The following is a 17163-nucleotide window of genomic DNA, read 5'->3' on the forward strand; positions in this document are numbered from 1 at the left end:
TTGAGCTTTTTGTACTTAGTCTACTCGCCAAACATGTCTTATTTGTCTCTTCTTTTTTGTACTTTTCTCCTGTTATCTCTCTTTGACTTCTGTCTGTTCTATTCCTATCTCATCCAACCTCGTCTCTTCTTTTCCCATCTAAACTTGTCTCCTCTCTTCTGATACTGTCTTATTTTGTGTCATCTCTTCTGTGCTTTTATCATCTTGTCTTCTCTTCTATTTTCATTTAATCATCTCATCTTGTCTCATTTTGTCTCTTCCTATCTTGTCTTATCATGTGATCTTGTCAAGTCTTGTCTCTTCTCTTCTGCTTCTTTTCTTATCTCCTTTTCTTTCTGAAATCTCATTAAATCTCTGATCTTGTCTCATGTTGTCTCATTTTTTCATCTCTTCATTGTTTTTTGGAGCATTTAGCCTCAGTCTTCTTGCTAAAACATGTCTCATTTGTCTCTTCTTGTCTATACTCTTTGACTTTTGTCTGTACTATTCCAGTCTCATCTAATCTTGTCTCATCTCGTCTCTTCTATTCTTTTCTAATATTGTCTCTTCTCCTCTTGTATTGTCTCGCATTTTCTCATCTCTTCTGTTATTTTCTCCTTTATTGTCTGCTTTTATCCACTTTTCTTTTATTCTTGTCTAATCATCTCATCTTGACTCATTTAATCTTGTCTCATTTCATGTGATCTTTTCATATCTTGTCTGCTCTTCTGTTTCTTGTCTTATCTCCTTTTCTTCTTTAATCATCATTTTATTTCCTCTCATCTAATATTGTGTCCTCTCTTCTCAAATTGTCTCATTTAGTCTCATCTATTATGTGCTTTTTTCCTCTGTTGTTTGCTTTTCACCTGTACTCTGTTATTCTTATCTAATCATCTCACTTTGTCTCATCCTGTCTCCTCTTTTCTTATCTGACCTCATCTAATATTGTCTTTTCTTACATCATCTTGTCTCATTTTTTCTTCTCTTCATTGCTTTTTTTCAGTGCTTCATTCTTTCCTTTTTCTAGTGTTGTTTTACCTGTTCTTCTGTCTCCTTTTATTCTCATCACGTCTCCCTTTCTTTTATTTTTCTCTCTTTATTCTATTCTCCTCTTTGCTGTGGTATTTTTCCGTGTTGTCTACATTTCTCATTTTGTCTCTCCTTTTCTTTTCTTCTGTTGTTATCTAGTCATCTTAATTTTTTCATAGCTTTTTCATCCTTCTGTTCTGTACTTTTCTTATCTATTTTCTCTTTTGATTTTTGTCAATTCTATCACAATCTCATTTTGTCTCACTTCATCTCTTCTATTCTTATCTAAAATTGTGTCCTCTCTTCTCAAATTTCCTCATTTCGTCTCATCTATCTTGTGGTTTTCTCCTCTGTTGTCTACTTTTCTCCTCTTCTGTTATTCTCGTCTCATTTTGTCTCATCTATTCTTTGCTTTTCTCCTCTGTTGTCTACTTTTCTTCTTTTTCTTCTTTGTTATTCTTATCTAATCATCTCATTTGGTCTCATCTTTGTCTCATCTTGTCTCCTCTTTTCTTATTTTCATTGCTTTTTTCATGCTTTCTGTCTTCTTTTCTAGTGGTTTTCTCTTTTCTTTTCTTTTATTCTCATCACATCTCCCTCTCTTTTATTTTTCTCTCTCTTCTACTTTCCTCTTGCTGTGCTGTTTCCCGTGTTGTCTGCATTTCTCATCTTGTCTTCCTTTTTCTTCTATTGTTATCTAATCATCTCATTTAGTCTCATTTTGTCTCATGTTGTCTTGTCTCATCATACGTCATCTTGTCACGTCTTGTCTCTTCTCTCTGTTTTCTTCTTTTCTTACTTCTCCCTTTTTTCTCATCTCATCTCATTATGTCTCATCTTTTTATTTTATCTTGTCTCATATTGTCTTATTTGTCTTTATCCAGTCTTGTTTCATTGCATGTCATTTTGTCAAGTCTTGTTTTTTCTCTGTTTTCTTCTTTTCTCACTTCTCCTTTTTTCTCATCTCATCTAATTTTGTCTCATCTCTTTTTATTTCATCTTGTCAAATTTTTTTATTATCTCCATGCTTTTTTAACACTTTTTTGTCTGCTTTTCTAGACTTCTTTCTCTTTTATTCTCGTCCCATTTTCCCTTCTCTCATATTGTTTCTCTCTTCTACTTTTCTCATTGCTGTGTTTTTTCCATGATGGCTACTTTTCTCACCTCATCTCATTTCATTGTGTCCTGTCTCTTCTCATCACCCTCTTGCTCGTTTTCTTTGTTTATGTCTCTCTTTTGTCTCATCCTCGTCTCTTATTTTCTCCTCTCCTCTTGTATCCTTTTCTCTTCTTATATCTTCTCTATTCTTATCTCATCTCCTCTTTTTTGTCTTTCATTTTGTCCTTTGTCATCTAGTCTTGCCCAATATTACCTCTCTTCTCTTTTCTACTGAGTCATTCTCTCTCTCTCTTTTCCCGACCCAATGCCTTCCGGTGTCCCTCGAGCCTTTTTGCTTTTCTAGCCGTTCTCTAACCGTAATCAATTTTGTTGTAAATTGAAGACCACTCCACTAATTTGGATGCGGTTGTGAGCCACTGTCCTCCGAGAATGATTTGGTGGAATTAGGCCTGACATGGAAGCCCCTCAATGTTTGATCCCGTCTATAAAGAATCAAAGCTCATCTCACATGGAGGTGGCTCTGGGGAGCAAGCAGCAGCTGCCAGCGCTGGAACATTACAGGATCAATTACGGCATAGTTTATTACGTAGGACAGAGAAGAAATGGATGCGCTCGCAAGGCTTCTTGGCATGTTGCAAGCAGCCACGTGAAAATAAAACCCGCAAGGTTGAGAGAAACACGTTTTTTTTCAGGCTCAACCTTGCATTAAGCTGAAGTTAAAGAAAAAGACGAGAAAGAAAACACACAATTGCTAGTGAATGATAGCCACTTCAAATACAGGGAGTTTCTATACACTGCAAGGTAAGTAACTGTAACAGATTAGCTTTGTTGGTCTCATCTTGCTTTAAAAAGCCTCGTCCCATTCAGCAAAAAAGAAGCAATTAGCCTCTCTTTGCACCTCTGTTTTGTGTTTTGTAGCGTCAGCTTTCACTGTTGCCAAATTCTGCTGTGCATATTTTGGTCCGAGGCTTTTTTAAAGTTGACCTGTGAGGAAAACAAAGAGTAAAACTCACAAATTTCTCCTGGATGACAATCGAACACATCGGAAGTCTAAAATATTCAGTACAAAAGTAGCTTTTACTGGGTCATGTTGGCTAGTTAGTGAGCTATCTAAGGCACTCAGGCAGTATTATTACTTCTTTCCCTGAGGCTAATGGGGTTATTCAGGCTGACAGTAGCCCTAATTACAAATGTATGGGATTTTTTTTTCTTCCTCTTTCTCTTTTTTGCTCCCTCTCTTTCTGTTTCATATATCATTTTTGTCCTGATCCTGATTGCATTCTAAATGAAGTCCTGTCCTTGTGTTGTGAAAATTGTGAATATTTCAATACTAGCATAAATGATATAAAAGCAAACATTCAGAATATAGGAATGTTAACCTTGTAAGGTGAGGTTTCTGTTCCAAAAAGAATTCCAAATATGAGTAGATTATTGCATTTTATGGAGAGAAAAAATGAACAGTTCTTAGCAATTGCAGGACATTGCTGTGTGATTTCTAAGACTTTTTCAGTATTTTTTTAACATGCAGTTTCTATGCGGTTGCACTATGAGCCAATTTTATTGTCAAAAATCACATGTAGCATACTATTGCTTAAAAAATGCAATTTCATGTAACTTGGTTTCATTTACTCTCTTCAAATCTAGCAAAATTGCCAACCAATGGCATCATTGTTGGTCATTGAAATGAAATGCAACAGTGAAATACACAGTCATTATAGTATTACATAAGATTACTATTTCAATCTTTCTACTTTGAAATGTTATATTATTGTCATTACTTGTGAAGCTTACTGGCATTTTCTTTGGAAAGAATTGTTTCACCAAACAGATTTTTCATTTTTCTCAACAAAAAAGCAGAACTGTTTATTTTTTTAACATTTACATGAATTATTATGACATTTTATCAGTTCATGCATTTCCTGGAAATCCATAACCTTGGAGTTGCAAGAGACTGTTTTAATAGCTGTTATACCAGAATCCCATATTCAAATCTGATATAAGCTAATATATGCAGGTTGCACATATGACATACGAGTTCATATTTGGGCTTCCATGAATAAAATATATTCCATAAATGCAACATCTAATTAAAAAATACAAAAATGCCTATATACATACAGTATATTTATTTATAACTGTTACGTGCCAGCACGTATTGGTTATTTATGTTTGTATTATTATGTCTCATTGTGTTTTTGGGGTTGTAACAATAACCATTGGAATTACAAATAAGTACATAATATGTACATATATGTTCAAATATTTTAGCTATATATGTGCTCATATATGATCCTCTATGAACATTTATTAACATATATATATATATATATATATATATATATATATATATATATATATATATATATATATATGAATCCAAAAAAAGATAAGATTAAAGATTTGCTATAAATTATATTTTTTTTAACTATATGTTTGATGTCTGGGTTTTCATGTATACAATATATGCCATATATGCAACATATATTCCAAAATATTAAAAAAATATCTGTTTACATACAATATATTTATTTTCAGCCATATGAATTAGAAAAATGTACATATACAGTTGATGTCAGACTTATTAGCCACCCTGTTTTTTTTTTTTTTTCTCAATTTCTGTTTAATGGAGAGAAGATTTTTTTCAAAACATTTCTAATCATAATAGTTTTAATAAGTTATTTCTAATAACTGATTTACTTTATCTTTGCCATGATGACAGTAAATAATATTGTACTAGATATTTTTCAAAACACTTCTATACAGCTTAAAGTGACATTTAAAGGCTTATCTAGGTTAATTAGGTTAACTAGGCAGGTTAGGGTAATTAGGCAAGCTATTGTATAAGGATGGTTTGTTCTGTAGACTATCAGGAAAAAAATTGCTTAAAGGGGCTAATAATTTTTCACCTTAATTTTCATAAAAGGATGTAAAAAATAGTATATTTATTTTTAACCATTGGAATTACTAAAAAATGTACATAATATGTACATATATCTTCAAATAATGCATCTATATTTTTATGAATGTGCTCATATATGGCCATCTATGAACACAAATAAACAAATAAATATATATTAATCAAATTGTCGACAAAAAAAGATGTATGTAAAAAAAGATGTATGTAAATGACAATTTTTGCAATATTTTGAAATATATGTTTCATTTTTGGGCTTCCATTTATAAAATATAGGCCACATGTAAATATATATGATTCAAATGGTCGGAAAAGTAATAATAAATGTACTGTAAATGACAATTTTTTAAATTTATGTTTCATATTTGGGTTTTTATATATGTACAATATATACCATATATGCAGCGTGCATTTCAAAATATTACAAAAAATGTCTGCTTACATACAGTATATTTATTTTCAAGTATTGAAATTACAAATATCTACATAATATGTTTACTCTTTTAGCTATCGTTTTATATATTTCATTTGTTTTATTTTTCAGGATGCCCATACCTTGGTAGTGGCTATTCAAACACAAAAAAAAATAATAATAAAAAAATAATAATAATAATCCATAACAACAAAGACCATTAAAAACCATAAAAACCCCAAATTCAACATCCAGATCAACAAACCACTTCATATTGTGCCATTAAATATTTCTTCAATGATTTTTGAATACTCATTTTACTTACAGTCCATTGCTTTGCATTAGTTTTTGAAACAGAAAGCAAAAGATTTCCTTTTGATGCATGTCTGGTGTTAAAATTATGACTAGATTACTGTACAAGAGTTATAGTAAAATACACTTGGAACTCTTGACACAGAATTTTGTTTTTATGAAACACAACAGAGAAAAAATTACCCTATGGCCACATATGAACACGTTTGCACATAAATATATATGATTCAAATGGTTGAAAAAAAAATATATATATATATATATATATTTATATATATATATGTAAATGAATATTTTGATGTTAATATACAGTATGACATATTTGTATGTGAAATCCAAAAATGAACTTGTATGTCAGATATGTAATGTAACTTCCATATATTTCCATGTATGCCAAATTTCTCTAGCTAAATAAACAAATTGCAATTCCCATTTGTGCCAACAGAAATAGCACAGTTCACCTTTTCATCATTTCATAAATATGGTAGCCAATTTATCCAGAGGATGCTGCACTTTTGAACCCCAGTTTGAGCAAACTTACTGTTCTCTCTGCTCTGTTTTCTCTCCTCCATTTGGGCTGGTGTTTTTCGTGTTCTGCATGGGTGCTCACAGTGGACGGGCAGTGGCAGGAGTGGAGCCCATGGAGCGATTGTTCAGTGACCTGTGCCAACGGGACACAGCAGAGGAAGAGGCAGTGCTCAGCGGCTGCTCATGGAGGATCAGAGTGCAGAGGACACTGGGCCGAGAGTAGAGAATGTTCAAATCCAGAGTGCACAGGTAAGGCGCTCACTTCCTTCTTAGCAGCTTAAATAGCAGTCTTGGTGTATAATGGGCTATATGCATGACACGTTTTTTAGACACAGATAAACTTCTGGTGAAAGATTGATGCGACTATTTTTAATTTCATAATGTTCCTTTTACAGCATCGATAATGTATTTTAATAAAAATCTAATACTTTAAGTAGACACAACACCACAGCATTCACCACAATATAATGGTTCATACGGTGCCTGAGAGAGATTTTTTGGAATTTAAGAAACCATATGTAATTACAAACAGAGCCAGCAAATTAAGAAAACATCCTCAAACACATTTAAAAATGTGCTGCATTTTCTCACAACACATGCAAATAGCACAGAACCCTAAAACCTGATGAACACAGCTATTATGGTTATGTTTATTTATGCGAATAATATACAAAAAACAAGCGAATCAGGATGGTAAAATAAACAAAAAGACTCTAATCACCTACAACTTCACTTAGCAATATCAGCCCAATAAACAAATTCCACCTGGGTCCGTCACGCTTTTGGGTCCCCTTGAAGCATTTCCATTGTGTTCGGTGTTATATGCATGTGTAAAAAGTTTTAATCTTAAAATATCCAGATTTTTATATCAAATAAATGTTGTTAACATAATATAATATAATATAATATAATATAATATAATATAATATAATATAATATAATATAATATAATATAATATAATATAATATAATATAATATAATATAATATAATATAATGTGATAGAATAGAATAGAATAGAATAGACTAGAATAGAATATTTAACCCTTTAACAAAAATCGTGTTGTAAAAAATAAAATTAAATCATTCAAATATTAAGCAAAGATCATCTTCAATAAAGACATTTTGTACATTTTCTGCTGTAGATATATCAACGCTTAATTTTTGATTGATAGTATGCATTGCTAAGAACGTCATTTGGACAAATATAAAGGCGATATAATATAATATAATATAATATAATATAATATAATATAATATAATATAATATAATATAATATAATATAATATAATATAATATAATATAATATAACATGACATGACATGACATGACATGACATAACATACCATGATAGAATCACTTTTTTTGTAATTAATCATGATTAATCATCATTAATCACAAAATGCCATATTTATTACAGAAATAAAAACACAGGCATGTAAGTGCCATTTGAATTTCAAAACAATCCATGCCAATAACAAACAAAAATGCTTTCCATGTTGGATTCTTAGTGGACTACAAACACACATAAGCACGCATGCATTCATGCGCACACAACCACACACAAACACAGACAACGCACGCAGTGCTGGTAAGCGAGAGGGATCCCTTCAGATTCATCAACAAGCACGATCGCATTCATCAAATTTGCATAAACTAAGCGTTCTAAAGTATGGCTGTATTTCACAAGCAAAGATTCTGACACAGCAGCGTGAAGCAGACACTTTACAAAAGGGGGGAAACACGTCCAACTTGATGAAACATTTGAGGGCTCATGGACGCAGCTTAAGTAGGAGAAATTGGCTGTTATTGACAGCTTGCAAATTCATCTGGCACTTTCATTCACATGGACACCAATACTCAGCTTTGATGATTAAGATAATACTGATTAAGAGTCGACCATGTAAACTGCAATTTTTGTTTACCTCAAAGGATTACACGAGTCCCAAAATGCAGAGGTTCCATTCGCCATGCGGCATCAAATTCCATTAAAACATCCTGATTGACAATATGATGAATGAGAGTGAACTGCTGACCTGCTTTTAAAGTCTAAATATTAAAAAATGAAACACCTGAAAATTGCATGAAACTCTGGAGGAAGCGCAGGATAGCCTGGTGATGCCATATTATTTGTTTTATACTGAAACTTTCTTTCTAAATGTGCGTCCTTGGTCTTATCCATATTTCTTTGCATGGTAAACACACACAGGACCAGAGCAAGCTGAACTGGCGCTCTAGACAAACGGCAATCACATCGTTTTATTCGTATGGAAGGCTGAGGACCATGGGTGGGGGGGGTGTAGCGGATGAATGTGAGGACCAGGGGGGTTCACTCACTATTCTGCTGCCCAAGGTGGCAGAAGCAACAAAACAAACAAGAAAAAAAACTGCAATTGTGTTATATGCGTTTTTTTAACACATTAAATATTTCAAATTAATCACGTGCGTTAATGGGCTAGTTTTTACAGCCCTAATTATAATATAATATAATATAATATAATATAATATAATATAATATAATATAATATAATATAATATAATATAATATAATATAATATAATATAATATAATATAATTTAATATAATATAATATAATATAATATAATATAATATAATATAATATAATATAATTTGATATGATATGATATAATGTAATGTAATGTAATGTAATATAATATAATATAATATAATATAATATAATATAATATAATATAATATAATATAATATAATATAATATAATATAATACATTCAAGCTTTAGCCACAAATATAGGGAAAAGTCTCTTTAACTTTAATGGATTTCATGGAGCATTTAGGATGCATTGATTTTAACCCCAGGCTAACGATGACATCATGTGAGCAGTCGAGAGCTCGGTTAGTCAGGTGTGTGTGAGTTCTGCATGTCAGTCTGTGTTTATAAACCGTGGTGGAGGGTCTCGTATAAGAGTGTATACTCGGTGCGCCTGCCAGGTCCTCCTTTTAAACACACAGGGGCTCCTCAGCATGACGCTTGTAAGCTGTAAGACGCTTCATGATAACAGAGTCTGGGTGGGTTTGAAGCTGCTTACGGGGGGGAGACGTGCTGCGTTGAAGCATCAAAGATAAAATGGAAGATGTTTTGTTTATCATGTGCTCAACCGCAGCGCATGAAAAATGTATGCTACATTAATATTTATTTTTTTAGAGTCTGAAATATCTATATGTTATTTCTGCGTTTGTTTGTTTTTTGTTCTGCATTTAAAATGTACAGCTGACAGGATTACGATGGCATCATTGTAAACTGTGCGTCTTGTTTCTCAAACTGCGATGTGGTGCTGTTTTATATGGGTTGTCTATATAGTTTGCACAAATTTGTATTTTAGTTTAAATCCTCTTAGTACTGTACATCAAGATGAAAAATAAACAAACTAAAATAAAATTTCCGTGTCAACAAACTGAAATAAGTTCCATGTTTTAGGTTTTATTTTATTTCAGTTACATTATTTAATATTTGTAACAAACACACTTAGATTTTGTTAACTACTGCTTAAAAGACTAATGGTACAATTGGAATGTAAAAAAAAATTGAGACCGGGTTCAAATTAAAGTTGAAATTAAATGAAATGGTCAACATATGGTATTTGAATTATATTCATTCATTCATTTTCCTTTGGCCTGTTCCCTATTAACCACCAACTTATCCAGCATATGTTTTACCAGCCTGATCTCACGAGAAAACGTACGTATTTTGCGTTTTGTCCGTTTAGTGGCTAATTCGTACAAATTCGTACGCGTTCAATCGGACGAAATTGTACGATTTTAAAAAGGAGGCGTGGCACCCCACCCCTAAACCCAACCGTCACTGGGAGTTAAGCAAATCATACTACATTGTACGAGTTAGATCGTACAAATTCATACGAATTAGCCACTAAATCAAAAAGTTACGAATTGCCATGAGATTGAGTTGAACATAGTGGAAGCCCTTCCAGCTGCAACTCAGTACTTGGAAGCATCCATACACACTCATTCGCACACATACACTACAGCCAATGATAGCGCATGTATTTGGACTGTGGGAGAAACCGGAGCACTCAGAGGAAACCCAAGCCAACACGGGGAGAAAATGCTAACTGGCCTAGCTTGGACTCGAACCAGCAACCTTCTTGCAGTGAGGTGACAGTGCTAACCATTGAGCCACAATGTCACCTATTTAAATTACGTTAAAATGTAATCTGATACAAAATAAAAACAAAAATCTAATAACAACAAACTGCTTAAAGACAAAATTCAGATTTTTCCAAGATTCATGGTAATAATTTTTTTTAATTAAGTCAGGAGCATTTATTCATTCATGCATGTTCCTAATTATCATTTTATTATATTATTATATTTATTATTTATTTATTTGTGTATTTATTCATTCATTAATTCATTTATTCATTCATATTCCTTCGGTTTAGTCCCTTTATTTATCAGGTGTCCCCACAGGAAAATGAACCACCAACTTATCCAGCACATGTTTTACACAGCGGCTGCCCTTCCAGCTGCAACTCAATACTGGGACTTTTATTAGATACATTTTATTAGATTTATAAATAAATAAGAATTTCTTGTTAACAAGTTAAGATAAGTGTTTGTGTATAATTCAATTATTATTTGTTAGTAGTAAACACGGTTTTAGCTTTTGTTAACTATAATGATATCACAGTACAAGTGTTATGTTAAAAAGTAATAAAAAAAATCTAAAATTCATGCATTCATTTTTGTTTTTTGCTCAGTCCTTTTATTAATCAGGGGTCGCCACAGCGGAATGAACCACCAACTTATCCAGCATATGTTTTACGCAGCGGATGCTCTTCCAGCCACAACCCAAGACTGTTAAACACCCATACACATTCATGTTCACACATAAACTACGGCCAATTTAGCTTATTTAATTCAACTATAGCGCACATCTTTGGACTGTGGGTGCACCAGGAGGAAAGAGAGGAGACAGAGAGAACATGCAAACTCCACACAGAATTGGCAACTGACCCAGCCGGGGCTCAAACCAGCTACATTCTTGCTGAAAGGCGATCGTGCTACCCACTGCGCCACCGTGACGCCCTAAAAATCGAACATCTCAGTGATATTTTTAATTAAATGAAACAATTAATTTACATTAATATGTACATATTAATATGTATATATATTAATATTTACATTACTATATCTAATATAAAAAAATACAATGCAAACAAAGTGCTCATAAAGACATCATATTTATGATAAACATTATTATTATTAAGTTTTAGGGTAATTATTTTATGAACACCAAATAAATTACTAAAACATAATGAAAAGAAAGTGCTGTCGCCTCACAGCGAGAAGGTTGCTGGTTCGAGCCTCTGTGTTGCGTTTGCATGTTCTCCCCGTGTTCGTGTGGGTTTCCTCCGGGTTCTCCGGTTTCCTTCACAAGACATGCGCTACAAGTGAATTGGGTAAGATAAATTGTCCATTGTGTATGTGTGTGTGCGAATGATTGTGTATGGGTTTCCCAGTGATGGCCAAAACCAATTTGATGGTGTATAATTTCCAACCCTTCCCAGTGTTGGGTTGCAGCTGGAAGGGCATCCGATGCGTAAAACAAATGCTGGATAAGTTGACGGTTCATTCCGCTGTGGCGACCCCAGATTAATTAAGGGACTAAGCCAAAAAAGAAATTAATGAATGAATGAATAATGAAAAGAAACTACAAAATTAGCTAAAACATGCATTTTCAATCAATGTTCTGATGGAAAATTTTCCCAACAATTACTGGTGAAATTATAAATATAAAAAAGTAACTGAACTTTTTTTAATCAAATGTTTTGAGACCCATATTAAATCCCTTTATATCTATGTGTAATCTGACTTATATTCTGCATTTAAAATGATTGCATTATTATAATATTTATAATTCACGTTGTCTTAACTGATGCTAAACACACACAAATCTGTTAACATTTTTTCAAAAAAAGTACTCGAAGGTGTCTTGAACCTTTAAATGTGTTCAGAATGTATCGTTTGTGTTCAACAGAAACTTAAAAAGTTGTGGAACCACTTGACAGTTAGTAAACAGTACAAAATAATAATTTCCGGAGTGAAATATCCCTTTAAATGTTAAATTCTGTTGTCTTTATTTAAGCACAATATGGCATAATGAAAATGTAAGCAATAAAACAGAAACGATCAAATTAATCTATTCACAATGTTTATTATTACGATAGAAATAGACATTCATATTGTAATCACTTTTCTCTATTTACTGTGTACTTGAAGGCCATTTAAAAGGAAGCCCTTACATTAATAGTAATGATGATGAATATTTTGCCTTTGACTGCTAGAATATTTATTTCCTTGAATGCTTGTATAAGTTGGCATATTGTAACTCGAATGTTTGACACATTTATTGAAGCGCCTTGATTAAGGGCTTTTATATGAAGCTGCGTAGAGGTCAAATGCTGTTCCTCCTGCTGCTTTTATACAGGTTTGACCATATTTATTGATTTCAGAGTAGCATTCCAGCGAGTCTCCACATAGTCTAAATGTTAATGTAAATGTGTCCTTGAGCACAAGGTGCATTCAGCACAGGTGAATGCTGGTCTACAGGTGAACATGCCCTCGCTCACATATGATTTATAGCACGGCTGGGAGCAACATCTGTCTTTTTTTTCTCACTTTTCCCTTTTCCAATGCCAAGAACCAATATTTTACTCCATTCATTAGATGCTCATAAAACATCCCGAAGCCCTTTTAAAACTTTACCATAAAATGTGTTTCAGGACTGGCAAAGCGAGGGAAATTATTATCCGAGTTGTAGGGCAACCGAGCGCTCATAAAACACAGACAAATATCTGCTCATTGCGAGTGTGCCGCTAATGATTTTATTAATTAAATCGGGAGCAAATTCTGCCAAACGTTGGGTTTTTACTGCATCTCTAGTCTTTAGAGCATGTCAACATGACATGGAACGGGATGCTTTTTAATGCAGAAAACCTTGCTTCGCAAATGCCTGAGTTTTATAATGTTCTACGCTGTAATTCTTCAGCTTTGATAGAATACGGTTGGAAAAACGTTCAAGGGTGCTCGTCCACAAGAAGCTTCAATGTCATTATCGAGCTCGAGAGGTGGACTGTGAGAGACGATGTGCAGAATAGGATGATATCTTCTTGGCTCGTGTTGCAGGCCTGAATCATAAATCATAAATCCTGTTTTTTTTTTTCATTTGGCCGGAGGAAAACTGGGCCTCTGACTGAGCCCGCTTTCCCTCAAGGTTATTTATTTATTTATTTATTTATTTATTTATTTATTTTTGTCTTAATTTTTGTAACCTGATGAGTTTCTTGCCACTGCTACCTTTGGCTCGCATAAATGGAGTTTATGACACTTCCCATTCAGTTGTTTTATCAAACAGACTTCACTGAAATGAGCTGCATATGACACTGTTGTCTTGTAGCACCGTTTTGTGCCGCAGATTATTGACTAATTTTGCTATATTAACATTTATTAAAAATATAGAAACCTGCCTTATCATTTATTCTCAATCATATGGTTTTAAATTTGGACCTTCTATGGCTACTGTACTGTATATAGTTTTTTTTTTATTTAGTAAAATTGTAACACTGTATTTTGATGGTCCTTATTGTGCAACTACATTCCAATTACTTTTTATTTGAGTATTAGTAGACTGTCTGCTTGATATCTGCTGGTACTGCTCCTTCCACAGACATTTAACTGACTGTAAGAAACGTTGCAAGTACATGTCAACTTACACTAACCCCTACCCCAACCTAACAGTCTACTTATAATCAACAAAATGGATTAAAGGAACCATCAAAATAAAGTGATACCGGTTAAATAAAAAAAAAGAAAAACTGACAATAAAATGTCTAAAATACAACATTAACATTATTTTTAATTGATCTTATTTGGACTTATCTGGACTTTGGTATTCAGTAAAAGTCAGCACTCCTGTGATATTGCACTTACTGCTCATGTGACTGATATGGGGCATTTATGCCTTAAAACCATTCTATAGGCTCCAACAACTTGATCTTGCATGATATGAATCCCCAGGGTTTATAGAGTAATGGAAAAGCCTGAAAAGTCATGGAATTTTGACATGGTATTGTCCTGGAAATGTTTTGGAAAAGCTATAAAGTTTCACAAACATCATAGATTTAAAAAAAAATAATAATAATCTCTATAGTTGACTATACTTTAAGTTTAAATTTCAAATGCAGTTGCATTGTCCATTTCTTCACATGACATGTTCTCTGCGTGGAGTAGCAGTTTCAGCTTCTCTCCTGCTTCACTCTCTTTCATTGTAATCAAGGGCCATGTTTTAGTGCGCTGTTTTATACTTAAACTAAGTTTATGCTTCAGTGTATCCCTAAACTTTCTTTTGACAAATGTTTTAAAGAAGAGAATATAGCCTAATATAATCATCATTATATTTAAATGGTAACCTAATGAAATCACTGGCTTTTGGTTTTACTTCAACACGTGTTACATTTTACTAAAGAGGGCGACACAGTAGCTAAGTAATTAGCATGGTTACACAGTTGAAGTCAGAATTATTAGCCCTCCTGAATTATTAGCCCACCTCTACATTTTGTTCCCCAATTTCTGTTTAATTTCTATTAACTGATTTTTATCTTTGTCGTAATGACAATGCATAATATGTTACTAGATATTTTCAAGATACTAGTATTCAGCTAAGTTAAACATAATTTGGGAAATATTTGAAAAACAAAAGGATGGCTAATTATTTTAACTTCAGCTGTATATACTGTATTATTTAAAGTGCTATAGAAATAAACATGACATGACCTGAACATCTGTATATCTGTTTTCCAGCTAACGGTCAGTGGAACCCCTGGGCAGCATGGAGCGGTTGCTCTAAGTCCTGTGATGGTGGTTGGCAGCGGCGGGTGCGTGTGTGCCAGGGCCTGGCAGTGACGGGGCAGCCGTGCGAGGGCAGCGGGGAGGAGGTGCGCAGATGCAGCGAGCAGCGTTGCCCAGGTAATCCTATCAATAATTGAGCCCCAAGAGTCAATTATATCAGAACGGGCAGAGAGGGGTGAATGAGAGACGGATGCACAGATAATTATCTTCACTATTGAGAAAGTCATATCCGGATCATTACTCGTGTGCGAAATAATAAATATATACCATAATTGCATGTTCCAGCAAAGAATGGTCAACACAATTTTGACCAGTAATGGGTGTTTAATGTCACATAAATGATGTCATCCTACCCTCATGTATTAGAAACTGTCTCCATGGAAACAGTGCTTTATGCATGTACACATATTTTCATCCGCACACATAAGTATGCTCCACGTGCAGTTATATAAACTCTTGATGTAACGGTTTCTTATTATTTGACTGACTTACATTAGAATGCTTAAAATTTGTTGTGCAAAAAAATCTGTATGAAAAATATACTCTATGTATATATATATATATATATATATATATATATATATATATATATATATATATATATATATATATATTATTTATGTATTTATTTATTTTTTTATTTCTGTAGTATAGTGTCATCTCAAATAAAATAATATACACGTTTAAAAGTAAAGGTTTTCATGGTTGTATTTGTTTATAATGATTATAATATCTTTGAATTTAATGTAATGTTTTTTATTTATTTAATGTCATTTTATTTATTTAGTATTTTATGTTTCAATTATAATGTAATGTAATGTTTATAATATAATATAATATAATATAATATAATATAATATAATATAATATAATATAATATAATATAATATAATATAATATAATATAATATAATATAGGCGTCACTGTGGCGCATTGGGTAGCACAATCTGTAGTGTATGTGTGTGAATGAGTGTGTATGGGTGTTTCCTAGTACTTGGTTGCAGCTGGAAGGGCATCCACTGTGTAAAACATGAGCTGGATAAGATGGCGGTTCATTCCGCTGTGCCAACCCCAGATTAATGAAGGGACTAAGCCAAAGACAAAAAAAAAAATGAATGAATTAATAATATATAGCAATGCAATATATAAATCTGATTAAAGGTAATTTTTTTCTAGTGAAAAATTTTTTGTTTCTGAATAGTAGTAAATACAGTAATAAATTGCTGTAATAGTGGTTACAATATGTAGTCAGTGCTTAATTTGAGCTGGATCCTGTTTTGGGAAATGTCAGATATTCGTGTTTTACGTTCTGGTATTTATTTAAAAAGATCCGGCATTAACTTTTATGTGGTGAATACGTGCATGTGTTTGTGAGAGACAGAGAGACGGTGAAAAACCATATGAGTCCAAGTGAAAAATAGCAAGCAAGACAGTGTGGAGTGCGTGAGCACGCACACACATGAAGGTTGTCACTTCCGACCAATCATCTTTCTTACGTTTACAATTCCTCTCATTGGTTGGTGATTATTATTTTGCATGCAGTGAACAGTGAAAATAAATTATGGCATAGTGGCCTACCTAAATAATAATTGTATTTTCAAAATGCCAGAGGGAGTCAAGCATACAGTTAAAGTCAGAATTATTAGGCCTGCTGTTTAACGGAGAGAAGATTTTTTTCAACACATTTCTAAACATAATAGTTTTAATAAATCATCTCTAATAACTGATTATTTTTTCTTTGCTATGATGACAGTAAATAATATTTAAAAAAAAATAATAAAAAATTCAAGACCCTTCTATACAGCTTAAAGTGACATTTAAAGGCATTTATAAATAGGTAGGTTGGGGTAATTAGGCAAATCATTGTATAACAATGGTTTGTTCTGTAGACAATCGAAAAAATATATAGCTTTAAGGGGCTAATAATTTTGACCTTAAAATGGTTTTTAAAAAATTAAAACCT

General features: G+C 32.9%; 1 protein-coding gene across 21 annotated transcripts in view; it reads left to right on the top strand.

Moving 5' to 3' along the window:
* Positions 1 to 17163, top strand: part of adgrb3 (adhesion G protein-coupled receptor B3) — a 397331-nt gene that overhangs the window by 243881 nt on the left and 136287 nt on the right. For all 21 annotated transcript variants that reach the window (XM_087279664.1, XM_087279661.1, XM_087279662.1 and 18 more), the window contains 2 exons: positions 6378 to 6542; positions 15153 to 15317. In XM_087279664.1, the coding sequence (XP_087135790.1) occupies positions 6378 to 6542; positions 15153 to 15317 (330 nt within the window). The remainder of the gene's footprint in view (positions 1 to 6377; positions 6543 to 15152; positions 15318 to 17163) is intronic.

The sequence above is a fragment of the Danio rerio genome, chromosome 13 (genome assembly GCF_052040795.2).
Source record: "Danio rerio strain M-AB ecotype USA chromosome 13, GRCz13ab, whole genome shotgun sequence".
NCBI classification, from domain to species: Eukaryota; Metazoa; Chordata; class Actinopteri; order Cypriniformes; family Danionidae; genus Danio; species Danio rerio.